The sequence below is a fragment of the Diospyros lotus genome, chromosome 12 (assembly GCF_014633365.1).
Source record: "Diospyros lotus cultivar Yz01 chromosome 12, ASM1463336v1, whole genome shotgun sequence".
Taxonomy (NCBI): domain Eukaryota; kingdom Viridiplantae; phylum Streptophyta; class Magnoliopsida; order Ericales; family Ebenaceae; genus Diospyros; species Diospyros lotus.
The window spans coordinates 31,964,340-31,980,554 of NC_068349.1; the positions used below are offsets into that span (position 1 = coordinate 31,964,340).

At 34.9% G+C, this 16,215-nt stretch overlaps 1 protein-coding gene across 2 annotated transcripts in view; it reads left to right on the forward strand.

Annotated features, from left to right (window-relative positions):
• The first annotated feature begins 783 nt into the window (after positions 1 to 783).
• Positions 784 to 16,215, forward strand: part of LOC127814124 (clustered mitochondria protein) — a 37,419-nt gene continuing 21,987 nt past the window's right edge. The window contains exons 1-15 of one of the 2 annotated variants that reach the window (XM_052355400.1): positions 784 to 1,044; positions 1,517 to 1,768; positions 4,985 to 5,046; positions 5,349 to 5,538; positions 5,780 to 5,920; positions 6,049 to 6,205; positions 6,341 to 6,534; positions 6,645 to 6,746; positions 7,221 to 7,356; positions 7,445 to 7,573; positions 8,734 to 9,130; positions 9,695 to 9,799; positions 12,802 to 12,920; positions 13,952 to 14,060; positions 14,163 to 14,300. In XM_052355400.1, the coding sequence (XP_052211360.1) occupies positions 1,549 to 1,768; positions 4,985 to 5,046; positions 5,349 to 5,538; positions 5,780 to 5,920; positions 6,049 to 6,205; positions 6,341 to 6,534; positions 6,645 to 6,746; positions 7,221 to 7,356; positions 7,445 to 7,573; positions 8,734 to 9,130; positions 9,695 to 9,799; positions 12,802 to 12,920; positions 13,952 to 14,060; positions 14,163 to 14,300 (2,199 nt within the window). In that variant the 5' untranslated portion in view covers positions 784 to 1,044; positions 1,517 to 1,548. The remainder of the gene's footprint in view (positions 1,045 to 1,516; positions 1,769 to 4,984; positions 5,047 to 5,348; positions 5,539 to 5,779; positions 5,921 to 6,048; positions 6,206 to 6,340; positions 6,535 to 6,644; positions 6,747 to 7,220; positions 7,357 to 7,444; positions 7,574 to 8,733; positions 9,131 to 9,694; positions 9,800 to 12,801; positions 12,921 to 13,951; positions 14,061 to 14,162; positions 14,301 to 16,215) is intronic. The other variant, XM_052355399.1, reaches the window with a different exon arrangement.

The following is a 16,215-nucleotide window of genomic DNA, read 5'->3' on the forward strand; positions in this document are numbered from 1 at the left end:
TAATCATAACAAATATTAACTCTTTTAAATATGAAATTTGACTTAGTCATCAAAGTATTTGTATAAAAAATATTTTGTCTACTTTGATTATATTTTTTTTTACAAAGTCTTGATAGGTTAAACACGATTCTCTAACATCTAAATTTTATTATTATATATAAAAAATAATTTACCCTAATAACTTTAGCAAATGAGCTATTTGAAAATGTTATTAGTTTCACTAACAATATATTTATAATCGATAAATGATAAGTATAATGTAAGCAATACTCAAACCGATCAAATTGCTTAAATCATATAAATTAAATTTTTTTCAAAAATCGAACTGAACCAGTCAAATAGTTAATCTTGAAAAAGCTAAAAAAAATAACAAAATGCAAACAGATAAAAGTAAATAGAGGTGAGCAAAATTGTAGTTAAACCAAAATAACCGACGAGTCTCTAAATTGAATCGAATTAAATTGTCAATTTTGATAAATTTAATTTTAAACACATTTTAATTTACTTTAAAATTAAGATAAAATAAGATGAGGTGGAGTGAATATCCGAGGAAGAAAGAAAACAATAATGAGAATAATCATGAGTATAGATTGATTATTGTGGTTTTGATGAAATGGAAAGTATTATTGTGGTTAGGTAAATTGAGTCACATGCATTTTAAATATAGATTGATTTATCTTTAAAAGGAATAAAAAAATAAAAAAAATCAGATTGGATGCTAGGGCATGTGAAGCTTGCTAAAACCAGGCCCAAGCCCACCATGGTTTTGATGAAATCATCGAATCCCAAATTTTCTCTCTCTCTCTCTCTCTCTCTCTACGAAGAGAGCAGCAGCTGCAGCGCAATCAAATAGGAAGGAGAGGCCTTCCGCCGTCTCTCCGCCCTCAGCTACTTCCCTTTTTCTTCTTCTTCTTCTTCTCTCTCTCTCTCTGTCTCTCTTTCCACGGAGACATATAATAGATACGCTTGCGTCTTTATGTATGCTATATCTCTGTTAATCAGTTAATCATACAGGTGAGTTGCGATTGAAGCCTTTCCGAAGCGGTATTACACTCTATTTCTATATATCTGCGCCTGTTTGTTTCTGTTTGTCTGCAGTGTTTGTGTGGCCTTACTTGCTCTTTATCGATGTTTCGGAGTCGACCGTAATTGCGGCGTGCGGAGTATCTGCTTAATCTTAGTTTTCTTCACTTTCATCCGTCTTGGATGTTTTTGTTGCATGAACAATGATATAGGTTTCGAGTATTTTTTTGACTTTTGGTCGTCTTTTTACGAGTTGTTTTGATATATATCCATGGATGCTTGTATTTAGTATGAAATTGAAATAAGGCTGTTGCAACGGCGTACTGGATCATAATTTGCTTGATTTTATGTGAAAGAGAAAGGGGAGGAGAGTGTTTCCTTTTGGAGTTTTGAATGAAATGCTTATTGTGATGCAAGTATTTGGTATCCTTCTTGCGAGCTTATACCTTTTTACTTGAAATTCATTGTTGTTGTTTTGTCATTTTCTGCTTAGAGCTTAAGGTTGGCTGTAATCAAGAGCTTCAAATGGCTGGAAAATCGAATAAGGGGAGGAAGAAAGGATCTCATAGTACTACGAGTTCTTCAGAACCAGCAGTCTTGTCTGATGGTCCAAAAGATAACTTAAGTTCTTCAGGGGCATCCAAAGCTGAGGCTAACGGGAATGTGGCCGTGACTGAATCAACTGGGGCTGAATTGGAAATAAAGCAGTCAGAAAATGCAAATTCGGAGAATCAGGCTAAGCAAGGTGATCTCAGTTTTCTTGATTTTCCTTTCCCTGTATTGTATCGACTGTGTAAAAGCTTACTACATTGTTGATGATCTCCATCCTACAGTTATTACTCTTGTTATTACTAAGTCTTTAGAATTCTGAAATTCCATACCGTGTAATGCGTCAAATCCAATCAAATTGGTTTATTCTGTTGGCCTGCTGGAGACAGTGCTTGAATGCTGCATCAAGGTGATTCTTAAAATTGCAAGTAACTATAAGCTATGCATAGCTTCATAAGAATGCATAATACATAGACAGTGTTTTTATTAGATAAGCTCCATCATGACTTCTGTACATCTGTCGTACTCTCCAAGAGAAGGAATGAAACATGTGCTTCAGCCTTTACATGCTTAAGAAGGGGGAACAAAGTCTTGTTATCATACTGTGTGGTTGAAACACACAAAATGAAGCACACTCAGGGAAGTGCCTAGCCCTTTCGTGTGTATCCATAACAGGTCTATCTGAACAACTTACATGCATTCATATGCAAATGCTTATATTCATGCACACACTTGCTCTTGTGGGCACCTGTATATGCATTTAAGAGTACACAACAAATTTAGAAGAAGAAAAACATCCAACATTCCTCATCAACACAAATGGTAATGATAATTATAATTAGAAGCAATTAATGAATGCATTAATCTCCTTGTACGTTCTGGAAAATATAGAGACTTCAACATGCAAATGTTCATTTTGGATTTTTTCTTGGAATGTAGGATCTCAGAGGGCATTTTTCTTGCTGTCCATATGTTTCTCCTTTTGAGGGAAAAAATGGGAAATATCATAATTTTGTGTAGGTTTTTCTTACCAGGTTGATTCTCACAAGGATGCTTTTTTTGTTTATTAAAAGTATAGCATATTGGGACATATTTTCTAAAATGAGTTTCTGAAATTAGTTTATTGAATGCGTTTCACTCAATCAGAGATTAGCTTTCAGAATTATAATCAAAGGGGACACAAGGTCTGTAGTTGGCTTTGTTTCTGGTAGTATTCTAGCACCATTCAAACATGTATTCCACCCCTTAGTGCCCTTTAGTGATTTTTTTTTTTCTTTTCTTTTGGGGTTTAGGCCCTTCAGGATGTTTTTTTATCTATAGAAAAATATTTCTAATTTGCGGTAAAGAACAAGGGTGAAGATTCAACATTAGGAAGGTTTGTGTTTTTGTCATCATTGTTTTATTTTCCTTCTTGTGTTCCCTTTCTTTTTTGGATGGGTATGTGACTTGGCATGGAGGCAAGAGTGTTTACAGTTGATGCTTTAGTTATTGCAAGGGTAAAAAGTGTTACATTTTTGGAATTATTAGAGGAGAAGTTAAAAGCATTCTTGTCTGTTTGTTTGCTTTAAAAAATTCAAACGATAATTCAAGTGATTTTTCGGTGTTCTTTTGGATGTTTAGGTTGAATGTTCATGGAAGAAAAGGTATTGTGGTTGCAAATGATAAGTTTAAAGTAGATAAGAAGTTAAAATGGATCTTTCTTAATAGAAAAAAAAAAAAAAAAAAAAACCTTGTACAAAGGATTTAGAGGTCAACAAAGTATAGAACACAAAGGGAAAGGAGAACAAAGTTGTATGGTTTTGTTCATTAGGTTTTGGACTGCATATTGCTCACCTTTTAGTTTGAAGGAGGAAAGACATCTTTTTGGTGACTGATATTCTTTATTCACTTAGATTGTTACTTTAAAATTAAGACTATTGTATGACGTTTTTTATAATAAGGTACATTGGATCTTAGCAGTGAAATATCATGTATTGGTTTATGAAAACAGGTAATTCTTGATTTGGGTTTAGCACTTAAAGGTTATCATCGAGAACTATATTCCACTTAGCACACTCAACATTCACTAAGAAGTGAACTCTATTTTTCTTAGAACCAAACTCTTTTTATTTAGGTTTTGTATTTAATTGTAGGTAATTAACCATCAACACTCAATTACGAACTCATTAAATGTGTCCAATTTCAACTTTTACTTGTGAGAGTGAGCTTTGACAGCAACCCACGAAACATGGAAACCTTGTAAAGAGCAGCATTCCCGTTTTGGGCATGTTTTGGAAGCTGAAAGTTTTCAGAAACTCTAGGAAACGTTTTGGAAACTCTAAAAGTTTCCTCCTAATTTATAAAATATGCAGAAACTTTAGGGAGACTTCCAAAAAGATGTTTTTGGGTTTCTTTTTTGTAATTTTTGAAAATAAAAAATGAGCCAATTACAAGGACATACAAGATTAAAGGAATGACTTTTTTGTTTCCTGAACATTGATCCAGTTATTTTAGACAATAATCTTTTCGCGTTCGTTTCATACCCCATTTCCATTTTGGTGCAATGTAGATAACATCTATAAGCTTGCTCATTTGTGAACGGAAGGCCATGGGTTTGAGTTGTAGAAACCTCTTTGCTAAGTAATGGTAAGGTTGCATACAAAAACAACTCTCATCTGACCTTCAGAAGACAGGGAGCCTCATGCACTAGGGACACATTTTTTTTTTCTTTTCTAAAGTCCTATTTCTGTTTAGTGGGGGGCTTTTTTTTCATCTCTATTATTCTTCTTGCCTTCTATTCCCCTCCTTGCTGTGATGTGTCTGTATTTGAATCTGTCCTCAATGTTGTTTCTATAAGGAAGGTGAAGATTTTGTTTTGTATCTGTAGCATGCTCCTTCCATGCCCTTAGATTTGCTTGGTTCAGCATCAAATAACTATCTAATTGTCTGTGCCTTGGGATTTGTTCTCTAGAGAAATGAACTCCTAATCATTTTGATAAGAGTTTTTTGTATCAGTGGCACTTCACATGAAGAATCTATTTCCCTATTCTTGATTATTTTTTTCATACATCAGGAAGATCCAACAATCACAATCATTCAACCAATTAGTTTTTTATTTGTTCAAAAACTAGAAGACTATTATTCATTGCAAATCTAAAAATCATTTACTTTTGGGCTGCTAGCTGAAATAATAAGTCTCTCTGCATCCTTGTGCCTGAACTTGATTTTCCTCTGTAGCAACTGATGGTCTTACTTTCTTTTTCATATTACCATTAAGTGAACTGAGAGCATATTGAGTCAGCAGAAGCTTATTCTTGTTATCTCCTAATTTGTTTAATTAAAGACTAATGATCATAGTGTATGAATTTGTGCTTTGAGTTTTCTAAGATATGCTACTTATACATTCCTAATCTTGGAATTTCTGCGGATGCAGGGGAAATTCACCTCTACCCTGTTTCTGTCAAAACGCAAGGCGGTGAGAAGCTTGAGCTGCAAGTGAGCTAACTTTATTCAGTGTTCTATTTATATTAATTTAACCCTTTATTTAATTGATTGCAGAATGAGAATTATATATGAGTTCTTCAACTAGGAGCTGCCTTTGGTACTCCATTTGCAGTTCTAACTGGCTAACTGCAAAACTTTCTTTTTACCAACTTTCTTTCTACCATTTCTATATATATATATATATATATAACATAGTCTCAGGATTGCATTTTATTGAAAGAGGACATTATATTATGTTTTTCATCTTTAATTCACAATACTGAAAAATCTCTGATTTGATTTTTCACTCACAGTTGAGCCCTGGAGATTCTGTTATGGATGTGAGACAATTCCTCCTTGACGCGCCAGAGACCTGTTACTTCACATGCTATGATTTATTACTGCACACAAAGGATGAGACAGTTCATCCACTAGAAGATTACAATGAAATTTCTGAGGTTGCTGACATTACAACTGGTGATTGCTCCTTGGAGATGGTTCCTGGTAAGCTGCAAGTAAATTGCTTGGTTGTCTTTTCAAGTGATATGTGCAAACACAGAGGTTGATTCTTTTTGCTCACACTATTCTGTTCTTGCATCCAAAAATTTATATTAGGTAATTTAGGTACTTTTCCACAGGATGGTTGCAAGAAGTGAAAAGTGAGGTGCAAATTAAGGCCTCTGTGCATTTGCACATTTAATTATTTAGTTATAATTTGTTATCTAACTTGAAATCAACTATGCAGCACTATATGATGATAGATCTATTAGGGCTCATGTTCACCGCACAAGAGAACTGCTGTCTCTTTCAACTCTGCATTCCTCTTTGTCAACGTCACTTGCTCTACAGCATGAAACAGGGAAAAGTACAGCTGCAAATTCAGGAGGTTTGAATTTTAAATCTATATTTTTGGATTTATTTCCTTCCTTTTCTATTTAGTTTGTAGTTCTCCATACTTAGCATTCCTATCGTAATGTAAGAACAAACCTTATTCTGGAATTTTCTGTGATCTAGATTCTGTGAAAACTGAGGTCCCAGAGCTTGATAATTTGGGTTTCATGGAGGATGTGACTAGTTCACTTACTAATTTGTTGTCATCATCTTCTAAAGAGACCAAATGCATGGAGAGTATAGTGTTCTCTTCGTTCAATCCTCCTCCAAGCTATCGGAGGTCAGTCATCTCCTGCTTTGAAATTGTTATTCCTTTGTCCATAAAGCACTTGTTGCTGCTTTGTATTTGAAAAATGTAGTTTTTTTTTATGGGGAAAAAATATAGTTACAATCCATATTCTTGGTTTCCCTCCAGGCTTGTTGGGGATTTGATTTATTTGGATGTAGTAACATTGGACGGGAATAAATTTTGTATTACGGGAACAACAAAAATGTTTTATGTAAACTCAAGCACAGGGAGTGTTCTTGACCCAAAGCCAAGCAAGGCAGCTTCTGAGTCAGCCACCCTTATTGGACTCTTGCAGAAGATTAACCCAAAGTTCAAGAAAGGTAACAAAACATTGTTAGAGCTGCCATATTCCTTATGGGATCTACATACTCTAATTGCTCGTCATCAAATAATTTTCATCTTTTTTTTTTTTTTTGTGTGTATATTAAAGCTTTTCGGGAAATTTTGGAGCGGAAGGCCTCTGCTCACCCTTTTGAGAATGTCCAATCTCTGTTACCTCCAAATTCATGGCTAGGACTGTATCCTGTTCCTGGTAAGTTCAGTAGTAAGGAACTTATTTAAATATTTCCAGTCTGGCAATGGACTTCAGATTGAAAAGGTGAAAACATTTTGGTTTGGCTCATAAGTTGCAAAACATAGGAATTTGATATTTTTTCCTCTTAATTTCTAGATTATGTGTTAACCATAGACATGAAACATTGAAAAACTGGGAATTTGGCTTGAAAACTGGTGCTTTTCTGCTGTTAAGAGCATATGTCAACTGATGCTTTTATGCTGGGAATTGATATGAACATTTTGGGACTTGATGATTTTGATATTTTGGTTTAGCATATGTCAAACTGCAGAAATCCTTCACTTGTATGAGTGAGGGTTTTCTTTTGATTAATCCTTCAATATTTCTGTTCTATGAATTATTCTTGTTAAATATTGCTTATGTTTCTTAGGGCAATGTATCTAGGTCCTGAAGCTATCACTAGTTACTTTTTATTCTTCTTTTGGCTTTCAGATCACAAGCGTGATGCAGCTAGAGCAGAGAATGCATTGACACTGTCTTTTGGAAGTGAGCTAATCGGCATGCAAAGAGATTGGAATGAAGAATTGCAGTCCTGTAGGGAATTTCCACACACGAGTCCTCAAGAAAGGTGTATTATAAAATCTATTTTATTACTCAGGACAGTTATAATTGTCTTCTATTAATCTTTTCACTTACATTGGAGAGTTTCATTGCAGGATCTTGCGGGATAGAGCTCTTTACAAAGTTACTTCTGATTTTGTTGATGCAGCAATTAGTGGTGCAACTGGAGTTATCAGTAGATGTATACCACCAATTAATCCAACTGATCCAGAATGCTTTCACATGTCAGTACAATTTGGAAATAGTGCTATTTTTTTTGTAGCTGTTCCATCTTTTTCAAGTGATTGTTCAGAAAGTGTGATTAAAAACCCTTGAGCACCATTAGTAGAATGGCAATAAACAATGATATTTCAAGTTAGGAAACAGCTTTTTTGCTGAGTAAGGGTAAGGCTGCATATAATTGACCTTCCCTAGAGCCTGTAATGCAGGCTTCTTGTTTACTGGGCCCACCTTTCGGTGTTAATGCTGATAATGTGTGTTTGTACACTGTCTTTTCAAATTAGTTATCTTTGCTGTATTGTATCAAGAACTATTCTTACATATAAGCTGGTTATTGTACCTATGAGCTGAAAGCTGTGGTAGTTTGTTAAATATCCCAGATTATTTTACTGATTTTTCTTGCTGAATGCAATGTACTGTGGTTAGGTGTAGAATTTCCTTTTTGTAGTTTGTCATTTCCCTTGTCAGCAGCACAACCGTTTGGAATGGTTTATTTATATTTTACTTAGTTTTCTATACACATTGTCCGTGCTTGTGGACACTTGTATCTTTCTTGTTTGGTTTAGTTCCTCATCCTGGTGATAAACTGATGTTCAACATCCTTTTCCTGATGGATGCGTGGACATAGTGCTATCTAGTCAATCAACTAGTCATTTGGGTTTTCAGTTCTTCCTCTTCTATTGATTTTGCTTCACTTTTCTGTAATCTTCTGAATGTGTACTACTGTCCCTTGAGATATTGCTTTACATGTCTTTTTTATTCACTTCCTTTTTTCCCTTGTAATATTCTAATATTTCTTTATAAGGAGATCTTGATGGTGTTAATCATGGGTAGATTGTTAAAAATCAAGACAGAAAAAGAAAGAACAAGGAAAAAATGCGATAGATATGTGAGAACTTGGAATCAACTTGTGGATTGTGTCATCACTTCCTCTCTGTTTTTTTGCTTAATAATCCTGCTTCTCATTAATATAACTTCATGCTGAAAGTATAAAGAGTCATGTTTTGCGGGAACAAAAGTTTAGTTTGACTTGAACTGTAAATTTTTGAGTTGTCAGTCATTTAATGACATGTAGCATAGATGAAATAAGTCATGTTTTTGCTCAATGCTTCTCGAACATTCAGCATTTGCTACGTTTGACATATTCTTCTGTTCCATTTTCCAGGTATGTTCACAACAACATATTCTTCAGTTTTGCTGTGGATGCGGACCTTGAGCAGCTGTCAAGGAAGCACTCATCAGATATTAATTCAAAGATTGAGAGCACTTCTTCATTGCAGCATTTGTCTGAGAAGACTTCCAATATGTCACCACATGGAGATGCTGCTGTTTCCAGTGGACACAAAGTCAATGGGCATAATACAGATGATTCCAATTGTGGTGTGGATTTGGCTTCTGAAATTCCTGCCGAGTCACAGATGGCTGAAAGTGAGCAAGCAACATATGCGTCTGCAAACAATGATCTAAAGGGAACAAAGGCATACCAAGAAGCCGATGTACCTGGGTTGTATAATCTTGCCATGGCAATTATTGACTACAGGGGTCATAGAGTTGTGGCTCAGGTTTGTAATTCCCTATGAGATTGTCTTTATTATGAATAATGTGTACTTATTAAGAAAACAGTAAAAAGAAACAAAGTTTATTTTTTTGAAGGCTGTGTTGTGTTCTCTATTTCATTTCTATGACTCTTTATAGGGGGTAGAGTAATGCTGCAGGTGTGGGTGGAACCTGAACTTTGAATTTCTTGATAATGGAATTACATAAAATTATATGGTCTCTACTAGCTTAGTTTGCAAAGCACTTCTTAATATTTTACTTGAGTATCAGGGTGCTGTGTCTCAGTTCTGATGCATACCTGATAATTGGCACACAATCATGCCATTCACATTATTGATTCTCAAATACACAGAGAAGTTGGCGGGTTACTGCATTTATTTTTTTTGCATAATTTCTTATTTCTGTTGCATCGCTGACGACCTTCATTTCTGGCTGTATGTTTCAGCCCTTATCTTCTTAATGGCTGTTGGTTTTCTGCTTTTCTAGCTTCTTTGTGTGTGTGTGTTTTAGCTTTGGGACCACTTATCTTTATATATGCCTATTTGACCCCACCTCTATTTATCTTGTAGAGTGTTTTACCAGGCATCCTTCAAGGTGATAAATCAGAGTCCCTTCTGTATGGTTCTGTTGACAATGGGAAAAAGATTTGTTGGAATGAAGATTTTCATTTGAAGGTAAGGTGTTAGGGATTTGATTATTTTCCGGCATTTTAATTTTAGATTACAAATCCTAGTTAATCATGATAAAGTTCCTTAATTTTAGAGATTAGTTTAGATTAGTTATCTTTGATTATATTTTGTTAAATTAAGAGATTAGATACTAAGTTGCTTTGCTTTTTTATTAGAGATCCTAGTTAATTAAGGAATACAAATCCTAATTGACTAAGGGAACTCTACTTATATGTAATTGCCTTTGGCTTATTTTTCAAGCAATTAACACAGTTCAAAGCCTTGGCTAATATGGAGGTTGATCCCCTCACAAAGATCAAAATCCCTTACTCTTTTCTCTATTCTCTTTTCAATTTCCCCCCAATTTTTATGGAGGATGGATATGGCATTTTGACTTGTTATGTTGTGGGTCTATTTGCAGTTGCATATTGTCAGCTCTCTCTTAAAATACTCAACCTTTAATGATGCAAACTTTCATAAATTAGAGAAGTGATGCGAAATTTCATTTTTATGATGGAGAAGAACACAAGGTTGTTTAAGTTGTTTGTTATGTTCCTCGAACATGAGAAATATGTACCAAAACCACTTTTATTTAGTCTTATAAGCAATATTGGCAAATCTGTGGTGTCATGCAGATGTTGATTGTCTATGGTATGCCATGTGTTTTCCTATGTAGTGGAGTTGAGGCTTGATACTTTGTTGGTATGTCGTGTGTTTTAAAATGTAGTACAAACAGGGGTAGACTTGTATAAATTACTATTACAGTAAAAAGTATTTCTAGGGTAATTTTTTTTTCCGAACAATTAGAGATCTTGTAAAGTAATACTATATGCTTTCACTTAATGTTAAGAACCAAACTGGGCATCAAACCAAAAGGAGGAGAGCTTCATGATTCAACTGTTGGACTGGGGTCAGACCAATTTTTTTTTTTAATTTTTATGAAATATATATATTTCATGCGATGATATCTATTTCTCATGTTTGCAAGTTGCAACTTCACATGTCTATATATAATCTAAGTCACAGCCACTAGGGCACTAACAGTTCACAACTTCACATATTAATTTATTATACATTGTAAAGTTGTAAAACCTAGATAAATGTCGACACTAAACACTAAACCACTAACAGTTATATATGAATAATATATATTTATAATGTTACAATTCAAAATACAAATATGGTAAAGCTAAAGACAAATTTAAAATTTCATATAAAAAATGAAAAGACGAACACTACGACCTGCAACCAGGGCCTTCCTTGCTTATGAAGTGAAAAGACAGTAATTTATCTATACATAGACAAATACTGAAACTACAAGTAAAGCCTTGGGCTTTGCTCTGTGGTTCATTGTGCAAAGCACCTGTTAAAGCATAATGAGAGAGAGAGAGAGAGAGAGAGAGAGAGAGAGAGAGAAGAACATGCTGCTCCATTGAAGAAGAAGACCTGAGTCATAAGATCTGAGCCGAAAAAAATCTGAGCCTACTGCTATGGTTGAAGATGAAGAAGATACGAAAATCACTTAAAGATCTGATCCAATTGCCACCATTGAAGAAGGAAAATAGCATGCTTCCCCCCTAAAGAATCAATGCTTCAAAATGGTGAATACGTTGAGAGGCAAAGAAGAAAGTAGACTATATCACTAAGGGAATTAAATGAGGTTTTTTTGTGTTAAATGAGGTTTTTCTTCTGATTTTGGGGCAAGGGAATTTGGTGGAGGGGGCAGTCTAACTGGTTTGGGTCTTCCAGTTGCCAGTTTGAATGCCAGTTCATGTTAAAATCGGCTGGTTTTAGTCACGTTCCAGACCAGTTGCCAGTTACTCCGGCCAGTCCTGTCTGGTTTTAATAACATTGGTTTTACTACAAATTGATAATGTTAAAACACTGGTCTTTGGATGTGATGGCCATTTTTACTTGTGTCCTACCAAAACTCCACCTTCCAGTAGATGCCAGCTCATTATATTTGATTATATATATTCAGAAGAAACTATATTGACGCAAATGCCACGACTTTGAAAATCCTCTTGGGGTAAGTAAAATTTACTGGTTTTCTATGATAGTATGCCATGTTCCAGGGTGGACGTGCCAACTTGTTCCAGAGTGGACATGCCTACTTGTAAAGCATAACCCTCTTTAAATCTTACTAAGTTGATGGTGTCAAAGCTTGACCTGGTAGTCTATGCGACATTCTCTGATGGCAGATGTTAACTAAAAGAAAGGAAATGAACATAAATAGTGAAGGGATCAATGATATTAATAATGCCAGGTGTTAATATTTGAAGCCTGTTGAGTTCAGATGGTTGGGTACCAAAAAGTAAATCTTAATTTAGAAAGTATCTTACTTGTCTTATGCCCTGCCTCAGTCCTTTTTCCCTTTCAACATTTTGCAGTTTATCTTCACCCTCATCTTGTCATTTTTCCTGTTCTGGTTTTGGAATTATTAGCCTTTAAACCAAGAACATTATTTCCATCATTCATAACACACCACAAGTTTGTGCTCTCATTGACCATAACCCTCTTTATCAATCTTTCAATGTGGACCTTTCCTCTAGAGCTGAACTTTCGAATTTGCAGATTCAAATTTGTGTTGGGGGCCAGATATATTTTATGGTATCTAGGAGTCAATACCAAGTGCCACTTCCAACTTATTGTGGTATTCTCTTGACAATATTTTTCCATATCACCTGGTTGTCTATGTTTGCCCTTTTGGGAGTGCCTAAGACACTGAAACCTGAAGTAGTTAATTTGCATAATCACAAAGTTCTAAAAATTCTTCCATCTGAGCTTGAGGTTAAGGATATGCTCATAATAGGGTGTTATGTCTAAAGCTTTGTCTTTATTTGGTAATATATTTTTGATGACTCAGCCTGGTTTCTGTGCTATGTTTGTGGTGCTATACTTATTATTTCTTGGCCTAATTTTATGACTTGTTTAAGATCCTGTTCTACTGATTTTTCTGTTTTCCTTTCTGCTTCTGTTATAAACTCTAACCCTCATGTTACTTGTAGGTATTGGATGCGGCCAAACGCCTCCATTTGAAGGAGCATACAGTCTTTGATGGGTCTGGAAATGTTTTCAAACTAGCTGCACCTGTGGAATGTAAGGGTATTGTTGGTAGTGATGACAGGTGATTACCATCTACAATTTGTTACCATCTGGTGGAGTTTGTTCGTATGCCTTATTTTTTTGTTAGGATTTGTTTTTATACCCTTATTTAGCCCCCCCTCCCCCTCTCTTTCAATCTGATACTGCGTGCCTAAACCTGTACTGCAAAGTTTGTGTTGAAGTTTTGCATTGAGTACATTCTAGAAGATCAAGAAGAATCAGAAGAAACCAGTTAGTTAGATTGGTGATATAATCGACAATGAGTTAGTTAGGTTAGTTCTAATTAAAACGGTTATGTAAGGGTAGTATAGACTTTGTGTTGGGTTTTTAAACACCCTTGTATTTTCCGCCCAAATCCTTTATAGATAAAGGGCATGGGCAGTCGCATGAGATCATCATTCATCTTTATTCTCTGATTGTGTATGAGTGCAGTGAAATTGTGAGAGGAAAGGCTAGAGCAGTTAGTTCTTTGTAATCTCCATAGAGGATTGTACTCGTGAGCGAGATAGAGAGGGTTTCTTGTGTACTGATTTCTTCAAGATTTCTAGTGGAATTGCTCTCGGACCGAGGCTGGATGTAGGGCTGTTTTCACAGCCTGAACCAGGATAAATTGTGTTTGTCTCTTGTTGTAGTTTGGTTGTTTCTTTCCCTTATCTTTGAATGATTTATATACTGTTTTCTTATTTCTGTTGTTGGAATTCAATTCAAGTGGGAGAGTGTGTGAGATTGGAGTTGAATTGAGAAGATCCTAGTGCTCCTAATCTTAAAAGTTTAACATTGCTATCACTTAGAAGCTTCGATTTTGAAGTTTTAACTAACAGAAGGAGAAGTGGTATTCTTCTTTTTTTTTCCTGCTTTTTTGGTGCATTGTGAAGGCTAGCATTGATATAGTAGGAGTTCTCATTATTTATGTCCTTTATTTTAATGCTTTACCTATCTGTGTATGTGTTTTAAATTTGCAACTGGACAACAGTAAACTAATGTTATGCTTGACCATATAAACATTATGTGTTACTATGCTTTAACACTTCATTTATGCCTTCTGAAGCTCAGGCATTATCTCTTGGACTTGATGAGAGTCACTCCTCGTGATGCAAACTATATAGGACCTGGTTCCAGATTTTGTATTTTGAGACCTGAATTCATTTCGACCTTTTGCCAGGTAAACTGTGACCTATAGTTGTCTCAGTATTTTTTTCTTACCTCCTTTTGCCATATATTACTACTGTCTTTTATAATGTTGGGAATGGCTTCCTGTGTGAAGGCTGAATTGGCAGAGAGGTCAAAAAATAGTCGCAAACCAGAGGGTGAGCTTCCTGGAGCTACTAATTCTTCAAAAGTTGATAGTTCTGAAGAACAGTCAATAACTAAGGCTGATATGGAAATCACAACCTTGGACAAGGTAAGAGGTGTCATTTTTTAAAAAATGTTCCTGATGACGTCAGTTTAGCATAACATATAAGGCTCCAAGGGATTGCTTGGGTATGTGGAGAACTCCTCTCCTTTTCCTTTTTAGGTAAACTGATTATGCAGTGCTTAGTGTTAATCAATAGTGTAATCAGCTTCATTTTAATCCTCTAAGATTAGTTTCTTATGCTGCTTATACTTCCTGTTATCCTTTTCCTTTATTTGCTATATGAGATTGCAATGGTTGTTGGAAATTGGAATGTCTTTCCTCTACAAGCATGGACAGGATTGGCCCTTCTATTTTCATATCAAATATAAGGAGAGTTGGAATGGTAGAGGGGAAGGAGAGTAGAGAGAAATGGATGTGAGAAAAAAATGGGGTGGATGTGATGGGTTGAGGTTGGTATAGTCAGCGACACCCCGGACTTCATCTGAAGTAATTTTGTATTTTAAGATAAAAGTGTTGATGTATCTGACAGAGAGTAGAAAACTAAGAGGGATGATAGATAGTAAGATTCTCTCTAGGAATGTACACCTGTTGGAGACATAGCTTTCAACTGATTTCCTCTGGTCAAGGTTGTCTATCTTCCTTCTTTGTGGAGCATAGCTTCTGGTTGTTTTGGAGGTTTGTGCCTCTTGGTTATGCAACTAGATTAGGCTTCTTTTGTATTGTAATTTGTTGTTTTTCGGGTGTATACTGTTTCCTTTTTTCTTTATTTTGTCTGCATCCATCAGGTTGGGGATGCTTTGTTTTCTTTTTTCCTTACCTTCTCTTTCATTTTCTTCTTAATAAGTTTCCTTCTCTTATCTGAAATAATTTGAAAGTAAATTCAATCACAGGACCTGTATTTTTACTTGTGAATATGATTTGGACTAAATAAAATTTACAACAATGATGATAAGTATGACATAATTTGTAAGCAAATACTATAATATTTTATGTTTGGGAGTTAATAAAATAAAAGGGCGTCCTTGATGCATGAGGCTCCTTGCTTTGTGTGCGTCTAGGGAGAGTCATTTTTGTTATCAACCTTGCTCTTGCTTTGCTAGTAGGTTGTCTACAAAACTTGTACCCATGACCTTTCAATCATGGGAGAACAGCTTTAATGTTGCTACCAAGGCTTGCTTATTTGTACTTATGAGACATGCTCAATATTTTCTTTATTAACAGCATTAAGGATAAAATTTAACTAAGGCAATGAATACTAAAAATTTTGAGCTAAAACTTGTTACTTGATAGTTTTGGAATAAAGTTCACAAAAAACCTAGGTGGTAAGTTTTTACAGAAATAAGAGCATTCTAGTGCACGAGGCTCCTTGCTTTGTGACAGTCATTTTTGTAGGTAACATTTTCCTCGTTTCTGCAAAGTGACTGTATTCGACATGAACCTATGACTTTTCACTCACAAAAGAGCAATTTTGCGATTGTTACCAATGTTATTTATCAGCATTATGATGAAAATGGAAAAGAAAGTTTGATAATAAAAAAAATAGCAAAGGTTGATATTAAATAATGCCCAATTTATTTCCTTTTTTTCTCCTTTACATTTAGTTGAACTTTTTTAATATATATCTTAATATTTTTTTCTACTCTCAATTGTATTCTTGTAATTAATTTTCATATTTTCACTTGTATTATGAAAAAAAGAAATTCTTTTGGAATGTTTAATTGAAAAAATTGGATTTTGATTTTCCAATTAATTGGTACCATTCAAGAAGGAAGTGAAAACATTGTGGTCAATTTGATGGAAACAAATTGAAAATTTGTTCCTTAAAGCATGTCTACTTTTTATACCTGTATTCAGAGAGAAGAGGTAGAGTGAAAGAAAGAGAATGAATGGAGGAAAAACCCAGATCTCTAATTCTGTATTCAGTTAGGTTCAGGTATATATATACCCACTAGTTACAAGT